The sequence below is a fragment of the Eurosta solidaginis genome, chromosome 2 (genome assembly GCF_040869045.1).
Source record: "Eurosta solidaginis isolate ZX-2024a chromosome 2, ASM4086904v1, whole genome shotgun sequence".
Lineage (NCBI taxonomy): Eukaryota > Metazoa > Arthropoda > Insecta > Diptera > Tephritidae > Eurosta > Eurosta solidaginis.
The window spans coordinates 259844619-259864239 of record NC_090320.1 but is presented as its reverse complement, the minus strand read 5'-3'; the positions used below and the strand labels follow the sequence as shown (position 1 = coordinate 259864239).

Sequence of the window (19621 nt, the reverse complement as noted above, 5' to 3'; positions counted from 1 at the left end):
CATTATATGTCATTCGACTGCCTATTTCACTGCCTTCCACTCTATTCGCAACATAACCTCCATTTAAGGTGTCAAACTATACAGTAAACAATGAATGATATGTTGACATCGTTTTACACGGAGCAAATACACTAGCGATTCGTCTCTTTGGTGAGAGAAACATTCGGTTCGTAAAGAGAATGAGGCCCCAAACGTTTTAATTAAAAAAAAAAAAAAAGTATTTCTGTGTGCGCCAGTTCTGTGAACTTTTTGCATTCATAACATGTACATTATATTTTGAGCTTTAGACGATAAATAAAGCATCAGATCGAAAGGATAGTACCTGGGTAAGTGGGTCGTTCTCTTAAAACGTGGAATATTTTCTTCATCCACTACGCTTCCTAGACTGAGAGAGTTGCTTATTCTCAATAATTTACGAAAAGTAGAAAAACAACAAACATTTTAAGACTTTTATTTCTGCAGCGTTTGCAGCAAAAAATAATACGGTTTTTTTAAAAACAGGCACCTATTTGATTAGGTGCAACATCTATGCATGCTGTTTGTAAGAATCAAATATTCGCAACAAAAATGGTATTTTATTCTATGGCAAAAAAAGCTGTTTCTCAAGTTTAAAAAAAGATAGTCCCAAATATAAACTTCTAATATTGCAGTATTTTTATGAAAATAAATTAAAACATGGCCGATTTTTTTGCAATCCAGTGGAAATAAGATGCTAGGTAGCTTAGTGAATTGCATAGAAAGCAACAACACAACCTAAAGGACCTGGAAAACTTGCCATCTCCATATTAATATAAAGCAGCTGATCCAAACAACCTTTTGGAAATCAATGTAACTGATTAATGGTGCCACGCCATAACCATATCATAGTTGCCTAAGCGGTTCGCTTAAGCAACAGTCGACTAAAATAAAACACACTATTGCAAACGAGCGATTCAAAGGTACATAATAATGTGCAGACAAACGAAAATAAGAGCGTGACGGGTTACATATTGTTACGAATATTAGCAACACTAAGGGGTACTGTCATCTCTAAGCCGATGCTAAGCAGTGACTTGTATGCACATCAATAATTCAATCATTATGTCTACACATATGTACGTACACGCAGCGGAGAAGCAACGCACAAACACATGCAGATATCTTATCTGAAATGCTTCCAAAAGTATGCAATTATAATTGTCGAAGTGTCGCTCACAAATACACTCGCATATGAGAGCTATACACGTACATCTGTAGTTATAATTATATAGCACTAACTAAGTAAATTCTGGAAGAGCCTAGAAGTATGCAAACGAGAAATCACAAAGTATAAAAGGCCGCCACAGTAGAGGCGGGACAATCAGTTTGATTTAAGCATTCCATCTGTCGAGTAGTAGCAATGTTATTTTTGAAAGTACTTTAATAAAGGCCATTTTGCATTATTGAATAGTGGTGTTATTTATTCAACATGTTAGTGATTCGAACGTTAGAAGAAGATTGCAAATAAGGGGAACTGCAGTAAGTTCGTTACAATTGGTGTCAGAAGAGGAATTGTTGAATAAATTCCGAAGACTGGGAATACAACTTGGACATGGCAAAGTTGAGTGAATTTAGGATCCAGCAACTGAAAAAGGAGTTGGAGAACCGTGGATTGAATACAACCGGCAATAAGATCGAACTTCAAGCACGGCTACGAGGTAATGGAGTCGCAAGGAATTGAAGTGGACGAGTATGTCTTTTATCCTGATGGAGACGAGACAACACCAAAAATTGAAGAGAAAAACGAAACATCGCAGACAGTCACGAGCACAGACTTGAACATGATTTTGGCTGCAATATCTGCACAAACATCGACAGTAACATCAATGTCGTCGCAAATGTCATCTCAACTGGAAGAACAGAAGACACATATTGCAGAAATGTCGTCAGAAATAACATCGAAGATTGAAGCACAAGAAACGCGTATGTCAGAAATGTCGACACAGATTGACATTGAAGGGGCCAGCAGCTGAAATTTTACAGACTATTCCAGAGTGCAAACGGAATTGTTATGAAGCATTGATGGGCGCTCTAGAGAGATACGGAACTGAGCATAGGAGACAGATATACCAAATGGAGTTACTGAACCGCTTCCAGAGGCCTGGTGAAACATTGCAAGAGTTTGCGTCGGATCTTGAAAGGCTGGCACATTTAGCGAATGCGGACGCACCCGGGGAATACACCGAAATGCAGAGCTTTATTAATGGAATACGGGATGTCCAAACGAAGCGAGCGACATACGCAAACCCGAAACATACATTCGCAGAAACGGTATCGCAAGCTCCGATTCAGGAAACAGCGTCGCTTCTGTGTAAGCCAGTTTTCAAAGCACGCCGTGTGGAAGTGGAAAGGCCAGAGTGGGTAGGCGCAATTTTGGAAGCTTTAAAAGGAACGCAACAGAAGAATAATGGTGCAATCAAATGTTTTAAGTGTGGAAAGCCAGGGCACATTGCACGTCATTGCAGCACTGGTCCTGGTAGTTCCAACTTGGCTGGTCGTAAACGTAAAGCTGGAGGAGATAAGCAAGAGCGAGTCAGATGTAAAAATCGAAAACTTGCCCCAGCTTGAATGTCCCCTGATATCTGTGTCGCAAATTGGAAGGAAATGAAGCATTCTTACCGTCAGAGGGAATGTGGATGGAAAAGAACGTGCACAGACTGTAGATACGGGCGCATCTCATTCCTTGATTCGATCTCATTTGGTCAACAGGAGAGTAAAACCATTACCTGGAGCAAGGTTGCGTACGGTCACTGGGGAGTATAACCAAGTCCGAAGAGAAGTGATCTGTGGAGTCTTAATTGTGAAGGTCATGGTTCTACACAAATTCGTTGTAGCGGAGATTATTGATGAAGTCATATTGGGAGTGGACTTCTTAGTTGACCATGACATCAGGCTCGACATGCAGAGAAGAATTATGCGTTATAAGAACCAGGATATACCACTTAACTTCAGTTTGGAGAAAGGGTTCAGTAGTAATCGAGTACTGGTGGAGAAGACTCGACAAAGACCACGAAAGTCAAAGTCAAAGGTTGATGGATCGAATAGGCCAAATAAAGCGAAATCAAAAGTGCCTGCGAGAGAAACACTGGCATTGACAAAACAAAATGGACGCACAAAAACGAAGGAACGAATCTCCCAGAAAGAATGCGAGGGTAATTTCAAGCCGGAACGCACTACTGTTTTGAAACGTGGGAACGATACTGATTATGCGAAGCCAATCCGTCAAGCGCAAGCTCTACGAAGTAGTTCATTGGCCAAACAACAGTGTGAGGGAACGGCCCAGGGTAATGAGTAGTAAGATGAAACACAGGTACGACAAGAAAAATAATTCGGAATGTTTCCTGGCGGGAGATTTAGTACTGTTATACAACCCTCACCGGAGGAGAGGTGTTCCATCCGAATTTCGGTGCAGTTGGGAAGGCCCGTACAAAGTTGTGAAGAAGATCAGTGATACCATGTACCGCATACAGACGATTGAGAAACCACGAAATAGAAGAGTAGTATATTTGTAGATGCTAAAAGCGTTTAGATCGAGAGATTTGTCCGATCGGGACGATCAGACTTAGGTGGAGGGCAGTGTTACGAATATTAGCAACACTAAGGGGTACTGTCATCTCTAAGCCGATGCTAAGCAGTGACTTGTATGCACATCAATAATTGTATTCAATTATAATTGTGGAAGTGTCGCTCACAAATACACTCGCATATGAGAGCTATACACGTACACTGTAGTTATAATTATATAGCAGTAACTAAGTAAATTCTGGAAGAGCCAAGAAGTATGCAAACCAGAAATCACAAAGTATAAAAGGCCGCCACAGTAGAGGCGCGACAATCAGTTTGATTTAAGCATTCCATCTGTCGAGTAGTAGCAGTGTTATTTTTGAAAGTACTTTAATAAAGGCCATTTTGTATTATTGAATAGTGGTGTTATTTATTCAACAGTTTAGTGATTCGAACGTTAGAAGAAGATTGCAAATAAGGGGAATTGCAGTAAATTCGTTACAATATATACATACAAACAACCACACGCTCTCCATGTATTTGGTTTTTGTTATTCTCTGGCGGCCACCGTGGTGTGATGGTACCGTGCTCCGCCCACCACACCGAATGCCCTGGGTTCACGCCCTGGACAAAGCAACATCAAAATTTTAGAAATAAGGTTTTTCGATTAGAAGAAAATTTTTCTTAGCGGGGTCGCCCCTCGGCAGTGTTTGGTACGCACTCCGAGTGTATTTCTGCCATGAAAAGCTCTTAGTGAAAACTCATCTGCCTCGCAGATGCCGTTCGGAGTAGGCATAAAAACAAGTAGGTCCCATCCCGCCAATTTGTAGGAAAAATTAAATAGGAGCACGACGCAAATTGGAAGAGAAGCTCGGCCTAAATCTCTTCGGAGGTTATCGCGCCTTACATTTATTAATTTTTTTATTCTCTGGATTAGTGTCAAAAACGTACTGCGCCAGAAGTAGAAATTTCAAGCCAGCTAAAAGAAAGTACCAATTAGATGATTTCCCCCCACCACATGTATGGTTCTGATAAAACTGTTTAGCTAGTTGAAGGCTTTTAATCAAGCCCGCTTGCAAAAAAAAGCAACTATATATTGCATATTCACGTGAGTCTGTTTATGAGGTTATCAGACAATATTCAATTTATAAGGCTTCATCAATTTCACCCACGATTTGCTTATTTCTTAACAATAAACTTTTGGCTTAGATGCTGTCACCGTAGGGAAATTTTTTTTTGGAAATGTTTTTTCTAAAAATTTCTCTAAGGTTGGAAAATACAAACTTCACAAATGATGTTATATATCAACTTGAGAACTCAGAATAAAGAAATTGGAGTATAAGAACTGTTAATTTCTCGAAGGATGCGTTACTATTTTTTTGATGTTCGTTGGGTAGCGAAAGCACTGATTGGCGATTAGCTAAGCGCGGATCAAAAGGATGTTTCTCAGCTGAATATGTATAGTTACATACATAAAACATTCAGTCCCTGGGCAATTAAAACTAACTTAACCTCTCCTAACCTGCCATAACTTAACATAGTTTTACTTTTGGTATCTTATGTTGTATTTAATTATGACGCTTTATGTAAGTTTTACGTTTATAATCTTATGTAAAGTTATTTTATGTGACATTATTTAATTCTCTTTTTTGATGCTGGGTATGTATATCACTTTTATATGCTGCTCCATGTTATGTTATGCTATGCAATGTTATGTCATGTTGCACCATATTGTGCTATGTAATAAGTCTTTATTTTGAGTTACGTCATGTTTGCTGTATTGCTTTGTTATGTAAAGTTATTTTGTTACGTTATTCTGTACCAAATTATGTTAACCTATGCTCTGGTAAGCTCTAATAGGTAGCCTAACATAACATAACACATCTTGGCATCAAACGACTTTACATTACTTAGTATAGCTGAAATTTATTAACTATGTTTCCTTAATTTAAATATACTAAAATGTATAATATATATTAAAATGTCTGTTGAATGAATTATGTAAGTAAGAAATTTAAAAATTAAATAATCTCACCCACTTCTACATGTATTTACATATATACATACATATATCCCCAAATGGGTGTACAAAGTGCGCTCCCATCCCAGGAAAGACTTTTGCACATTTTTCATTACACGTTTTACGGCCGTGTATTAGTGCTGTCAAACGAGATTTTTACAAATTTGTGTTGGTGCATAAAATCGCATTTGCGTTGAGTTATTTTACAAATACATACATAAGTTCATACATAGCACCCATCAAAAATTTTTATTAGCGATTGCAGGATATAATGCACAGAGTCAATGCGGCTTGCTTGAATGGTAGATATACCTTACACTGGCAGTGTTTTTTTTATACCTTTTATGAAAATGAAAGTTTGTACGACTCTCAAAACTGTTAGTCCTTAAAAGAGAAGAGATAGATCCACCATGAAGAATAACGAATTGATCTGGTTTGATTTAGCAATGTACGTCTGTTTGAACGCAAACTAGTCCTCCAAATTTTGAGATATCTTGATGAAATTTTGTCAGCGGGTATATTTTAGTGTCGGATTAAACATTTGTCAGAACCAACCAGATCGGACAACTACAGCATATATCCCTCGTGCAACCGATTTTTCGGAAAAGAGGTTTCTCTATAATATCTTCATCAATTTGTGAGTTAGAAGCTTCAAATTTCACCAAATGCTTTTGTCTAATTAAAAATTAAAGAAAAAACTTTTTTAAAAATAAGCTTTTATTATTGGTTAATAAAATTAACTAAAAAGTAAAAAATAAATTGACTGTAAATAAATATAACACTTTATAAGTTCATTGTAACCTTTAACGGCAATTAGGCTTCTTCATCTGGGACAAAAAAATTCCATATTGTACATAATTATATATTTTTAACATTAAAACTTTACACCTAAATTATTAAATCTTACAGTTTATATCACAGTCCTAATTGTTCTAATAAAAGCGTGTTAAATTGTGATAGCAAGAAAGGAGGTCCTAAATGTTCTTAATTATACCCACAAATTGATGAAGATTGTCGCAGACGAAAAATCCTAATTATTGTTAAAGGTACTTATGAAGTGTTATATTTCTCACAGGTCAACAAAATAAGAGTTTTGGTTTGGTGCAGCTCTACTTGTAACCAAATTTGGTAGTACTCGGTACCCTGATAAAAACTGTATACTTACTTTTTTAATGCTACGTACAGTTTTATATATAGGGTCAAGAACCCCTTTTCAGGAGGTTAAGCCATGTATGGCTCCATAACTTTGTTTCCGTTTATTCTATCAACACAACTTGTATACTGATAGAAGCGGCGAAATTACTCTTTTCAACGACATCAAAACTGTGTTGATAGAATAAACAGAAACAAAGTTATGGGGCCATACATGCCTTAACCTCTTAAAAAGGGGTTCTTGACCCTATCTAGAAAACTGTACATAGCATTAAAAAAGTAAGTATACAGTTTTTATCAGGGTACAGAGTACTACGAAATTTGGCTACAAGTAGAGCTGCACCAAAATCACTGTTGACCAGTGTAATAAAAGCTTATTTTTACAAAAGTTTTTTTTCTTTAATTTTATTTTTTACTTTTTAATTAATTTTATTAACCAATAATAAAAGCTTATTTTTAAAAAAGTTTTTATACCTTTCATGAAAAGGAAATGGTATATTAATTTCGTCACGAAACCCAAAATTTAAGTCCTTAAAGGAAAATAGATAGACCCACCAATAAGTATACCGAAATAATCAGATTGAAGAGCTGAGTTGATTTAGCCATGTCCGTCTGTCCGTCTGTCTGTTTGTATGCAAACTAGTCCCTCAATTTTGGAGATATCTTGATAAAATTTGGTGAGCGGGTGTATTTGGGTGATTAGATATTTGTCGGAACCGGCCGGATCGGACCACTATAGCATATATCCTCCATACAACCGATTTTTCAGAAAAAGATGATTTTTGTAATATCTTACTCAATTTAACAGATTGAAGCTTCAAACTTCACCATATAATTTCGTAATTTGCACATATTGTTGCCTGAAAAAATTAATGAGTTCGGTCGTATATGTATATAGTATATATCCCCCACAACCGATTGTTCAGATAAGAAACTTTTCGTAATTGCTGCCCAATTTTAAGAGCTAGAGGCTTCAAATTTCAACGAATGCTTACGTGTATAGCATATATTGTTGTCTGAAAAAATCATAGAGATCGGTGGTATATATAATCTCATACAACCGATTGTTCAGATAAGAAACTTTGCGCAATTTCTTCCCCATTTTAACAGCTAGAAGCTTCAAATTTCACCAAATGCTTACGTGTATAGTATATATTGTTGTCTGAAAAAATCATTGAGATCGGTAGTATATATAGTATATATCTCATACAACCGATTGTTCAGATAAGAAACTTTGCGAAATTTCTGCCCCATTTTAACAGCTAGAAGCTTCAAATTTCACCAAATGCTTACGTATATAGCATATATTGTTGTCTGAAAAAATCATAGAGATCGGTGGTACATATATTATATACCCCATATAAACTGTATTTTTTTGCCCCTTTTTTACGGCTAGAAGCTTTAAAATTCATAAAATTTCATCAAATAGTTACGTTGACGTCATATATTGTTGAAATACGTGATTCGTAGTCATAGTTTTTACACGCAGACCACAAAAAACCTAAAACTTTGCATCCTCACACAAAGTACCTACCTATTTTTTATTTTATATTTATCTTAAAAATCGTTTAGGTATGTAGATCTGTTCACTATATATTTATTATCTTATACATCCGATTATTCGGAGATTACGAATGGGATAAGATTATTGTTCAGCCCCATTCATGAAAGGTATGAAGTCTTCGGCACAGCCGAAGACAGTCCCGTCCTTACTTGTTTTTTCTTTAATTTTATTTTTGTTCATTATGTTCCCACGAGTATAGGACAAAAACGGTCCATCCCCCAGAGATCCATTGTAGAGGGATAAGGGTTTCAGTACAACGGGGTTCGCCCTGATACCCTGAGGCGCAACGTTAGCGATATGAAATTTTTATACACCCTCATATCATTCAGCCCTCGGCACGTGCTCACCTTGCCATTGGGTCAAAAATACTAATAATAAATCAGAAAAAATCCACATTCATAACCAACAAATTTTCTCTGTGGCAGAGATCGGCATTAGGCAACTTGTTTGATACTCTAATATATCCGCAGCAATTTGAGTATAAGTACACGTATAAAGCAACCAAGCTCAGCTAGCCTGATCTATTCGTTTGCATACAAAAATTGATGTGTAAGTATAAGCTATGATGCATATGGATACAAGCGACAACGGTCTCTCACGAACTATTCTCGTGTTTGGTCTGATTTCGTATGAAATTTTAATTGAATTTCAAAGCGGAAGTGCTAGCTCAGCTAACCAGTTATCAGCTAAGTGAAAGAAATTGTGCTTTTGAAACGATACGTTGGCCAACTGTCAACAACCAATCGATGAAAACGTTGAGTGAACGGAGCGGAAAATTTTTATGCGCATAATTTGTCGTAAAGTTGCAACTGTGCGTTCCAAGAAGTTATCACTAATCAACTTCGCCAGCAGTTGTACTTTTGGAATGCGCCTATGCTTTGATCAACTTATTCAAATGAATTTGTATATATGTGCTCTTGCAACAACAAAACGTTAAATACATACACACATACATACATATGAATATACAGATTTTCGAGAAAACATATCGTATGTGTTTGCCAAAAGTGGCATCTTCGGTTGGCAGGATTAAAAAGACTCTCAACCAAATTACTGATACGAATTAAATAACCCTGACTGAGTATGAGTACACGATTTTTTATATCATGATCAGAATATATTGGGGCATATTCATAATCGAAATAAAATGTGACTAAGTTAGTTGAAGCATTTTTGACAGCGAGCACATATGTATAAAATTGTGTCAAACAGTGTTAACTAACTTAAAATCATATTTTATTGTGACTTTGCCTATGTCGCGTTCAGTTTACAATTACTCATTGCAGATCTCTGCTCTGTGGGTTAAATCTGTTTTAAAATAAAATTTCAACTTTCGCTTAGCTAAAATTCCATCGCCAAAAATCTGTAAAACAAAACCAAGTGCGCAGAAAAGTATGCAACATTTAGCGATAACAGCGTAACTTCTACGTTCGTTGTAAACACAAACAAAGCGAAGTTACCTGCGTTCATGAGCCCATGTAGGTTATTCATCATCCCTCTAAACTAAACAAAGAACATGGAAGTAAGCGTGGGATTCACCACGTGATAAGAAAATTTATTCATATAAAATGGCAAGGTGGAATTGCAATATAAATAAATATCTATGGTTACAAGCAACAATCGCCTAAGTCTCAGACTCCACGGATAGGTCTGGGGCTTAGGCTTTTATTGCTTGTGAGCTCAAATCTATACCGATAACTCTGTTATCGATTAATTTATCGAATTCTCGCAAAGTAATATTGCATTGTTATCGGAGTTATACATGCGTGCAAAATTTCAGCTCAATCGGACACCGGGAAGTGTATCAAAATTAACTTGCAAGATTTGATTACAGACAACAGCCATGTGAAACTAAATAAAAGCTTATAAATAGTTAAATCTAAGCGAAAATATTTAGAATTTCATGCTTTTTTCTTTTTTTATACACCCCATACAAAGCGATTGTTCAGATAAGGAGCTTTTCGTCATTTCTGCTAATTTAACAGCTAGAAGCATAAAATTTCATCACCCTTAAGCCAAAGTTAACTTAACAATCCTTACCGTCACCTTAAACCAAAAAAAATTTTTACATTTTTAAATAACAGATTTTCGTCAACATTAGAATAACACTGAAGGCGGTTGTGGCACTATGGTTATAAGAACAAAGTAGTGAGTGTCGTTGGTTGTTGGAATTACTTATGAAATCAGTTCTTTTAACAGAAGAATTAGTTTCATTCATTATCTCAAATTTTTACAGAACTATGTTAACTTGAGATCAACAGTTTCTGTTCTGCTGAAATGACTTTACAGATTAGTTCTGTTGACAAAAAACTCAGTTGATTTAACCAAACTGCGATTGTTTTTTAATTAAAGAGCACCAAAACCGATTTGTTGATTTTACTAAAGTAATTTCTTTCGGTGTAATGCGGCCCGTCATAGATAGAGAGTAATGTTGAGTACAACTGATATTCTTTAAAAACTTCAGTACTTATGTTATGCGCCTTTACATCACACGAAATAAGCCTTATATAAGCTGGACAATTTCTTGCGGGAGTGTCTATGACTTAGTTGATATATACGTTCGTATTTATATATTTTGTATATGTAAATATGTATGTAAATTCCTTATATATGTATGTTTGTAGTATACAAACTATTTTAGCTGGCTGTTTTTAACAATGTTGTTGTTCGTGTAAGTTTTATTTTTATCAAAATTTTCTTAGGTAGTGTTTTCCTCTCTTTTATTTATTTATGTGTTGGTTACACGAGTTTGCATTTATTATATTTATTGTATGTGTAGGTGTATGTGTCAGATGTTGTAAATTATCTAGTTCGTACGCTTTATTTCAGACTTAATATTCTATTTACCTACACAAATGCAGATAAATAAATTTGCTATTTTTTGTTTGTGATGAGCTGGAATTTTTGGCTGGAAATACATATTTTATAAGTGAGTAGAGAAAAGTTGTGTTATCCTTAAGCAGGTCTAAGCGATGATAACAACAGTCAACGAGGCTGATCTAGCCCTACTAAAACTGCAATCCTTTAGCAAAGTATACCTATACACAAACATCATCACTATATATAAAAAGTTAATATATAAGTTAATAGTATGAAAGTTAATGCTGAGTATTCATAATAGAAAACAAGTAAAGGTGTCTAAGTTCGGGTGTAACCGAACATTATATACTCAGCGTTAGCATCAATTGTAAATTTAATTTCAGATAAATTACTTTTCTACATAACACGTGGCACCATTTAAAAAAATGTCTCCCCATTTCTTCTTACAATAAAAACTTGACAAGTGAAATATCATTGATTCAAAACTATTTTTTGCTAAGTTATAGCTTATTATTCTAGTCTGCGCCCCTTTTAAACTTGTTTTATATCTAAGTTGCCGTGGTCTATAATCGATCCCGTCCATTTTTTCTAGAAATATTTTCTGCTTTAAGGAAAATATGTATACACAATTTTATTCCGATCCGTTAATTTTTCTTCGAGTTATGGCTCCCGAAACATAGAAAATTGCTTAGTCAAAAAATGGGCGGTGCTACGTCCATTCTTTAAAATTTCAAATTTTTCCTATTTATTGTTATAAATCTACTTGGGAAATGAAATACCATTGATATAAACCTTTTTTTTTGCAAAGATGCAGCATATTTTATTCGTCTATGACCCTTTTAAAAATCTTTTATATAAAAGTGGGCGTGGTCTTTAACCGATTTCGTTAATTTTTCTTCGAAGCATTCCGTATAGTAAAAGCAAATTCTCTGCCGAATTTTGTTACGATAGGTTTAACGGTTTTTGATTTATGATTAATAATATTTGTAAAATTGATTTTATCACAAGTGGGCGGTACCACGCCCATACAAAATTTTTTTTTCAAATTTTTATCATGAGTCTCAATATCAGTCCACATGTCAAATTTCTACATTCTAGGTGTATTACATATTTACTAAATAATCAGGTTTTTTGTGTTTTCCAAAATGTTATATATGTAGAAAGTGGGCCTGGTTATCATCCGATTACGCCCATTTTCAATACCAATCTATTCTGGGTTCAGATAAGATCGTGTACCAAATTTGGTGAAGATATCTCAATATTTACTCAAGTTATCGTGTTAACGGATGAACGGACGGACGGACGGACGGACGTGGCTCAATCAAATTTTTTTTCGATACCGATGATTTTGATATATGGAAGTCTATATCTATCCCGATTCCTTTATACCTGTACAACCAACCGTTATCCAATCAAAGTTAATATATTCTGTGTGCAAAGCACGCTGAGTATAAACAAGTTAGGAAGGCTAAGTTTGGGTGTAACTGAACATTACATAGTCAGCTCAGAGCTTTGGAGAGAAAATAAGGGAAAATCACCAAGTAGGAAAATGGACCTAGGGTAACCCTAGAATGTGTTTGTATGACATGGGTATCAAATGGAAGATATTAAAGAGTATTTTAAAAGGGAGTGGGCCATAGTTCTATAGGTGGACGCCATTTCGGAATATCGCCTTAAAGGTGGACCAGGGGTGACTCTAGAATGTGTTTGTAGGATATGGGTATCTTATGAAAGGTGGTAATGAGTATTTTAAAAGGGAGTGATCCTTAGTTCTATAGGTGGACGCCTTTTCGAAATATCGCCTTAAAGGTGGACCAGGGGTGACTCTAGAATGTGTTTGTACGATATGGGTATAAAATGAAAGGTGGTAATGAGTATTTTAAAAGGGAGTGATCCTTAGTTCTATAGGTGGACGCCTTTTCGAGATATCGCCATAAAGGTGGGCCAGGGGGACTCTAGAATGTGTTTGTACGATATGGGTATCAAATGAAATGTGTTAATGAGTTTTATAAAAGAGAGTGGGCCTTAGTGCTATAGGTGGACACCTTTTCGAGATATCGCCATAAAGGTGGACCAGGGGCGACTCTAGAATGTGTATGTACGATATGGTTATTAAATTAAAGGTATTAATGAGGGTTTTATAAGGGAGTGGCTTTTAGTTGTATATGTGAAGGCGTTTTCGAGATATCGACCGAAATGTGGACCACGGTGACCCAGAACATCATCTGCCGGGTACCGCTAATTTATTTATATGTGTGATACCACGAACAGTATTCCTGCCAAGATTTCAAGGGCTTTTGATTTCGCCCTGCAGAACCTTTTCATTTTCTTCTACTTAATATGGTAGGTGTCACACCCATTTTACAAAGTTTTTTTCTAAATTTATATTTTGCGTCAATAAACCAATCCAATTACCATGTTTCATCCCTTTTTCCATATTTGGTATGGAATAATGGCATTTGTTTAATTTTTCGTAATTTTCGATATCGAAAAAATGGGCGTGGTTATTGTCGGATTTCGGCCATTTTTTATACCAAGATAAAGTGAGTTCAGATAAGTACGTGAACTAAGTTTTGTAAGAATATATCGATTTTTGCTCAAGTTATCATTTTAACGGCCCAGCGGAAGGACAGACGGTCGACTGTGTATAAAAACTGGGCGTGGCTTCAACCGATTTCACCCATTTTCACAGAAAACAGTTATCGTCGTAGAATCTATGCCTCTACCAAATTTCACAAGTATTGGTAAATTTTTGTTCGACTTGTGGCATTAATAGTATTCCACGTCCATTTTGAAATTTTCTTTTATTTTTGTATTTTGTTGCACCATATCATTACTGGAGTTGAATGTTGACATAATTTACTTAGTATATACTGTAGATATTAAATTTTTTGTTAAAATTTGACTTAAAAAAATTTGTTTTTTAAGTGGGCGTGGTCGTTCTCCGATTTTGATAATTTTTATTAGCACACATATAGTAATAGGAGTAACGTTCCTGCCAAATTTCAACACGATATAATCAACGACTGCCAAATTACAGCTTGAAAACTTTTAAATTATCTTATTTTAAAAGTGGGCGGTGCCACGCCCATTGTCCAAAATTTTAATAATTTTCTATTCTGCATCGTGTTAACGGACAGACGGACGGACGGGCATGGCTTAAGGAATTTCTTTTTTCGCCCAGATTATTTTGATATATAGAAGTCTATATCTATCTCGATTAGTTTATGCCGTTGCGGATAACCGTTATGCGAACAAAGTTAATATACTCTGTGAGCTCTACTCAGCTGAGTATAAAAAGGTTAGGTATAACTAAACGCTCGATATGAATCCGTGTCAACACGTAACTCAGATTGCTCATCGCTATACTGTCCCATATATGGCAAGATATAGAAGAAACTTAACCCACGGAAACTAGATACCGCATTTTTTTCGTCTGGAAATGGGCGAAAACTCGAATTAAGGATCAGACATAACCTGTTCAATTTTAGGAACAAAATAAGCAGAGAATATTTCGTTGCACTGTGGCAAAATTCGAAGTAGATAGTGTAATGTCACAACATGCATAAAAGTATTTGCAACAGATGCCGCAATCTACCCACAGCCGAATTCAGTTCAAGATGGTAGCATACAAACAGCTGATTACTTGTCGCCAGTAAAACGAAATTAACGACCATTTTCTTTTGATTTGACATTATTTTGTACAGCGTATTGGAATGAATTCGCCTTGCTTTACTCTTGTATAGATTCGAAAATTTTAGAGCCATTTAAAGGAAATAAACAAAGCTTTTTGTTGCGAATAGGGTCTGCAACCGCTTTCTCGCTGAGACAGGCAAATGGTCAATGGATCTATAATCGTACCTATAGCAGTTCTCTAATATGATCTTCTTCTAATATAATTAAAAAACAAAAACGTTTCGTTAAGAAAAATAATATTTTTTGTCTTTTATTCAGCGTCCGGCCGCATAGGCGAATTTCGCCGAATAAGTACAGAAATATCGAGGCAGCGAATTGCAGGAAGTGGTTTTAGCTTGCTTATTACGAATTCAGTACAAGGTGGTATTCTTACCCGAGCTGGCGGCATCCCATTGCTTGTCCAAGCGATTTTCCCGCATTCTGCTGTACGGCGAATTGGGTTGCATTCGCTTTGCTACCAATTTTGCGAATGCCCACTTAATGTATACAAAAATGTCGAACGAAGAGAAAATTGGCTTTTATTTCATTTTAATGACAACCTGTTGTACCACATTTTGCCAGAAAAATAGCAACAACAGGCATGTCGAATTCAGTACCAGGTGTTGTTATCCCAACAGCTGATTGCTTATTCTTGATTATTTTCCCTACAACACCTTGGTATAATAAAATGTCAGTTAATCGAAATCAGTGAGCATTTTCTTTTAGCTTGACACTCTTCTGCACGGCGAATTGGTTGAATTCAGTTTGCCACCACCTGGTATGGATTCGCCTTGACCAAGGCGTTGAATTGAAAATATCAAGGCGAATCTAGACAAAGCGAATTCAACCAGTTCGCCGTGCAGAAGAATGTGAAAACCAAAGAAAATGCTAATTTATTTAGATTACTTGACATATTAAAGTACAAGGCGCTATATGGAAAATAATTAAGAAGAAGCAATCAGCTGTTGGGATAATAACACCTGGTACTGAATTCGCCTTGGCCTTGATATAAAAACATGACAGTTGATCGAAATCAATGACCATTTTCTTTTAACTTAACATTCTTCTGCCCGGCGAATTGGCTTGAATCCGCTTCGCCATCACCTTGTATAGCTTTAGCTTGGTTATACACTGAAAGAAAAAGACTGGTAAAATCAACGGAAATACGGGTCAATTCAACCGAAATTTGTATCCATGTTTAACCATCACAACAAGATGTTGAATCAACTGCGCACAAATCGTTGATTCGTAATTGACCGTTTTAGTAGTCAAATGAACAAAAAAAGTTATAAATAAATGTAAGGCGCGATAACCTCCGAAGAGATTTTAAGCCGAGCTTCTCTTCCAATTTGCGTCGTGCTCCTCTTGATTTTCTCTACAAATTGGCCGGACGGGGCCTTCTTGTTTTATGGCGACTTCGAACGGCATCTGCAAGGAAGACGAGTTTTCACTGATAGCTTTTAATGGCAGAAGTACACTCGGAGCGCTTGCCAAACACTGCCGGGGGGCGACCCCACTTAGAAAAATTTTCTTCTAATTGAAAAACCTTATTTCTAAAATTTTGATGTTGCTTTGCCCGGGGTGCGAACCCAGGGATACGGTGTGGCAGGCGGAGCACGCTACCATCACACCACGGTGGCACTTACTAACCGAACGTCAATTGGGCTACATCAAATATGCTGGCACACATTAAACATTATACACTTTATTATTTTGTTTTATTAAACGCACTTTCCCCAAATTTTATATTTTATAATTTATTTAATTTATGTTTTGAACTTCGCTTTGCAAATAGAAATGAAAATAGTAGTCACAAAACTGATTCTCAATTCTTTCAGTTGCAGCTCAGCACGTTCTCAATTTCTTCTATCGCATGTAGTTGCCACACTTGATTTTTTCGAACAAAACTTGTAGTATAAATGTTTGACATAACATTTTAAATAGAGAACTTGTAAGTTATAGAAAAGTAAAGATTCAAATCGCGGGAGGTAATTAACCACTGGAGTAACTTTACATGTAATTCGGCAAGTCTAATTCTCGTAGCACATTATTTTGAAACGATTCCAAAACAACTCAAACTTTTATGCTGTCGGAAACGTCAACATTAAAAAATAATATTTTTTATTATCTTATTAGATTCGTTCACGTGAGTGAAAATTCGTAAAAATTTGAACAAAATGTTACTAACTTTGGAAAAGTCCTGTTCGCACAAGCAAAACTTTTGCAACAAGAGGGCGCAATTTTGCATTTCGCTTGGAGGAGAAGTTGCAAAATTGTACCCGATTGATAGGTGTCCCGGTATCTCATAATTTTTGCACAGTCAATTCAAAAAAGGGTTTTTTGTTTTGTATTGATAAGTGAAAAACTAGCTTTTTGTTGTTTTCCCATTTTGTGGTTTTTTTCGATTTCATGGTTTTCTTATTTTGGTGTTTTTTTTATAACAAGTGGCACCATCGTCATAAGTACAAAGTAGAGAGCGCAGTGAGCGTAAAATTCTCTTTGAAATTTGCTCATGTATTGACAGTTGAAATTACCTGTCAGATCAGTTGTGTTAACAGAAAAATTAGTTAGATTGACCAGGAATCTGTCAATTTTATAGAATGTTAACTTAAGAGCGACAATTTCTCTTCTGTTGAAATGACTAAACTAATTTGTTCGTTTGACAAAGAACTCGATCGAATTAACCATAATTCGATCAATTTCGCCGAATCTCCGTTAATTCAAGAACAACAGAACCGATTTGTTGATTTTACTAGCATCATTTTTTTCAGTGTATGCATGTCAATCTATCACATTTAAGTCCATGCTATCACCAATTGGAAAGACACAATCTCACACAAACGATTCAAATACAACCAATTCGCCGCATAAAGAAAGCGGCTCTAGCGCTGTCTCTACCACATCGATGATAGGGCGATTCTGTAGATTGTATTTGTGTCGATGTAAAAAACAATTGTCACACTTTTTCGCCTTTCTTGTTTACGTAACATGAAACGATGTTTTAGGCTTATACATATACAGAAAAATTTATGTTCTTCACAAGCTTTTTTAACATATTTCGTAATACTTACGGACTAAAACAAAATTGCATTACTTACCGTTAAATACAAGTATCTCTCAATTTTATCCTTAAGTGCTGGTGTTTTTAATATATAAACACATTCAGCTACAGAATTTTTGCCTTTAGTATTGGCGGCACAAACACGACACAAATATTCGAAAGCTGACGATTGCCTTTCCATATTGTTGCGCTGCTGGTGGATTTATTTTTGACCACCGTTTTTTTTGTTGCTACTGTAATTGTGTTTCGTTTGTTGTTTTACACAATTCTTTCACTATAATACAACTTTTTTTGTTCTCAAATTTTTTTTTTATTGATAATTTCAATTTAGTAGATAAAATTATGAATCTTCTTTTGAATCCTGCAAATTTTGAAACTTTATTTGCATACAATTTTTTAAATAGTTCAATACAATTTAATAACTTCCTTTTTTTTGTTAAATTTCCCACATAAACATTTTTTTCACATCTAAAAATTTATAATGCAAATTTGTTGAATTTCAAATTCAAAAATAAAAATATTACAATTCTATGTGCTTTGACAGTTGCTTTTTCGTGCGATGTAATTTTTTATGGATGTACAAACCAGCTATTTTTGGTAGTATTTTATAATTTCGTAAGTTTTCAGTAAAGTTTTCTGATTGCCATAACGCTTTTATTAGAAATCTCTATATATAAAAATCAAATTCTGTGTGTGCTCCCTATGGAAATTGGGAAGGTTTTTCACATTTCGTAAATAAGAATTTTAAATAAATATTTTTTTTCCAATCTCGATTTTTATTTTTTTTCAACACATCGATTTTTTTTTGTTTCATTTGCTCTGGCATTTAAAGTTGCCATTCGGTTAGTTTCATTGCGATCAGAACGTTGTTGCAGTGTTTCTGTTGCCCTGCGTCTTGCGACTTGAGCTGCTTTTCTTGTCGATCTTCCAAGAGATGATTTTTTTGGTGGCATTTTGTTCCGAACGCTGAATGACTACTTTTCAAATGTTATATGACAACATTTCTTTTAAGAAAAAATATATCATATTAGGAAAATTGTAGACTCGTTATTTATTTTACGAATGAATGGAGAAACAATATTGAACATAGAACGAACAGCTTGAAAGAGCTGCATACTTTAAGGCGCAATATTTGCGAAAAAGGAGAAAGCGCCAGTTCTAGATATGCCAATTTGTTTCCTAGCCCTAGAACCATTTCCGGGTTGTCATCTCTAAAGGGTAGCACGAAATAAAAGAGAATGCAAATTTTATGGTAAATATTGTGAACGCGTATATAGTAATTGAGGATTTATTGTGGACTAGCCTACACCCGTGAATCGAATTACTTTGATATATTCAGATGTGATACTGAAAACATTTCCGAAAGAGTCAAGAAAATACTATTTGAAACAGTCCCGAGAAGATCTCGAAGAAATAGCGCACACAATCGTGAATTCGTCCGAAGTTAAAACCCCTATGATCAATAGAAGGAAGGATATACTGGATTTTGTAAAAAAAAAACAATTTTTAAGAAATATTATTGAAATAGTTGCGAAAGAAAATTTCGATTTGATCCGGCTATAGTTCAAGAATATCCCGCAGTAATCTTTACGATGTGATTCTCCAAAAGCTTTGAAATAGCTCCGAAAACATTCTCAAAACGGTTCCGAAGTAATTTTGAAACCACGAACCGAGAAGATCTCGATCAAAATGGTCAAAGCGGTTAAAAAATCATAAAATAGGCCCAAAAGGGTCACTAAATAGCTCTGAATAAATCTAGAAATAGTCTCGAATCGATTTCGACACAATCCCGAAATAGGCCCTACAA

General features: G+C 35.5%; 1 protein-coding gene across 8 annotated transcripts in view; it reads right to left on the bottom strand.

Annotated features, from left to right (window-relative positions):
• dbr (debra) overlaps positions 1–19621 on the bottom strand; it is a 60524-nt gene that overhangs the window by 28260 nt on the left and 12643 nt on the right. For 5 of the 8 annotated variants that reach the window (XM_067767745.1, XM_067767744.1, XM_067767748.1 and 2 more), the window contains exon 2: positions 17852–18282. In XM_067767745.1, coding sequence (XP_067623846.1) covers positions 17852–17995 — 144 coding nt within the window. In that variant the 5' untranslated portion in view covers positions 17996–18282. The remainder of the gene's footprint in view (positions 1–17851; positions 18283–19621) is intronic. The other 3 variants (XM_067767746.1, XM_067767749.1, XM_067767750.1) reach the window with 1 other exon arrangement.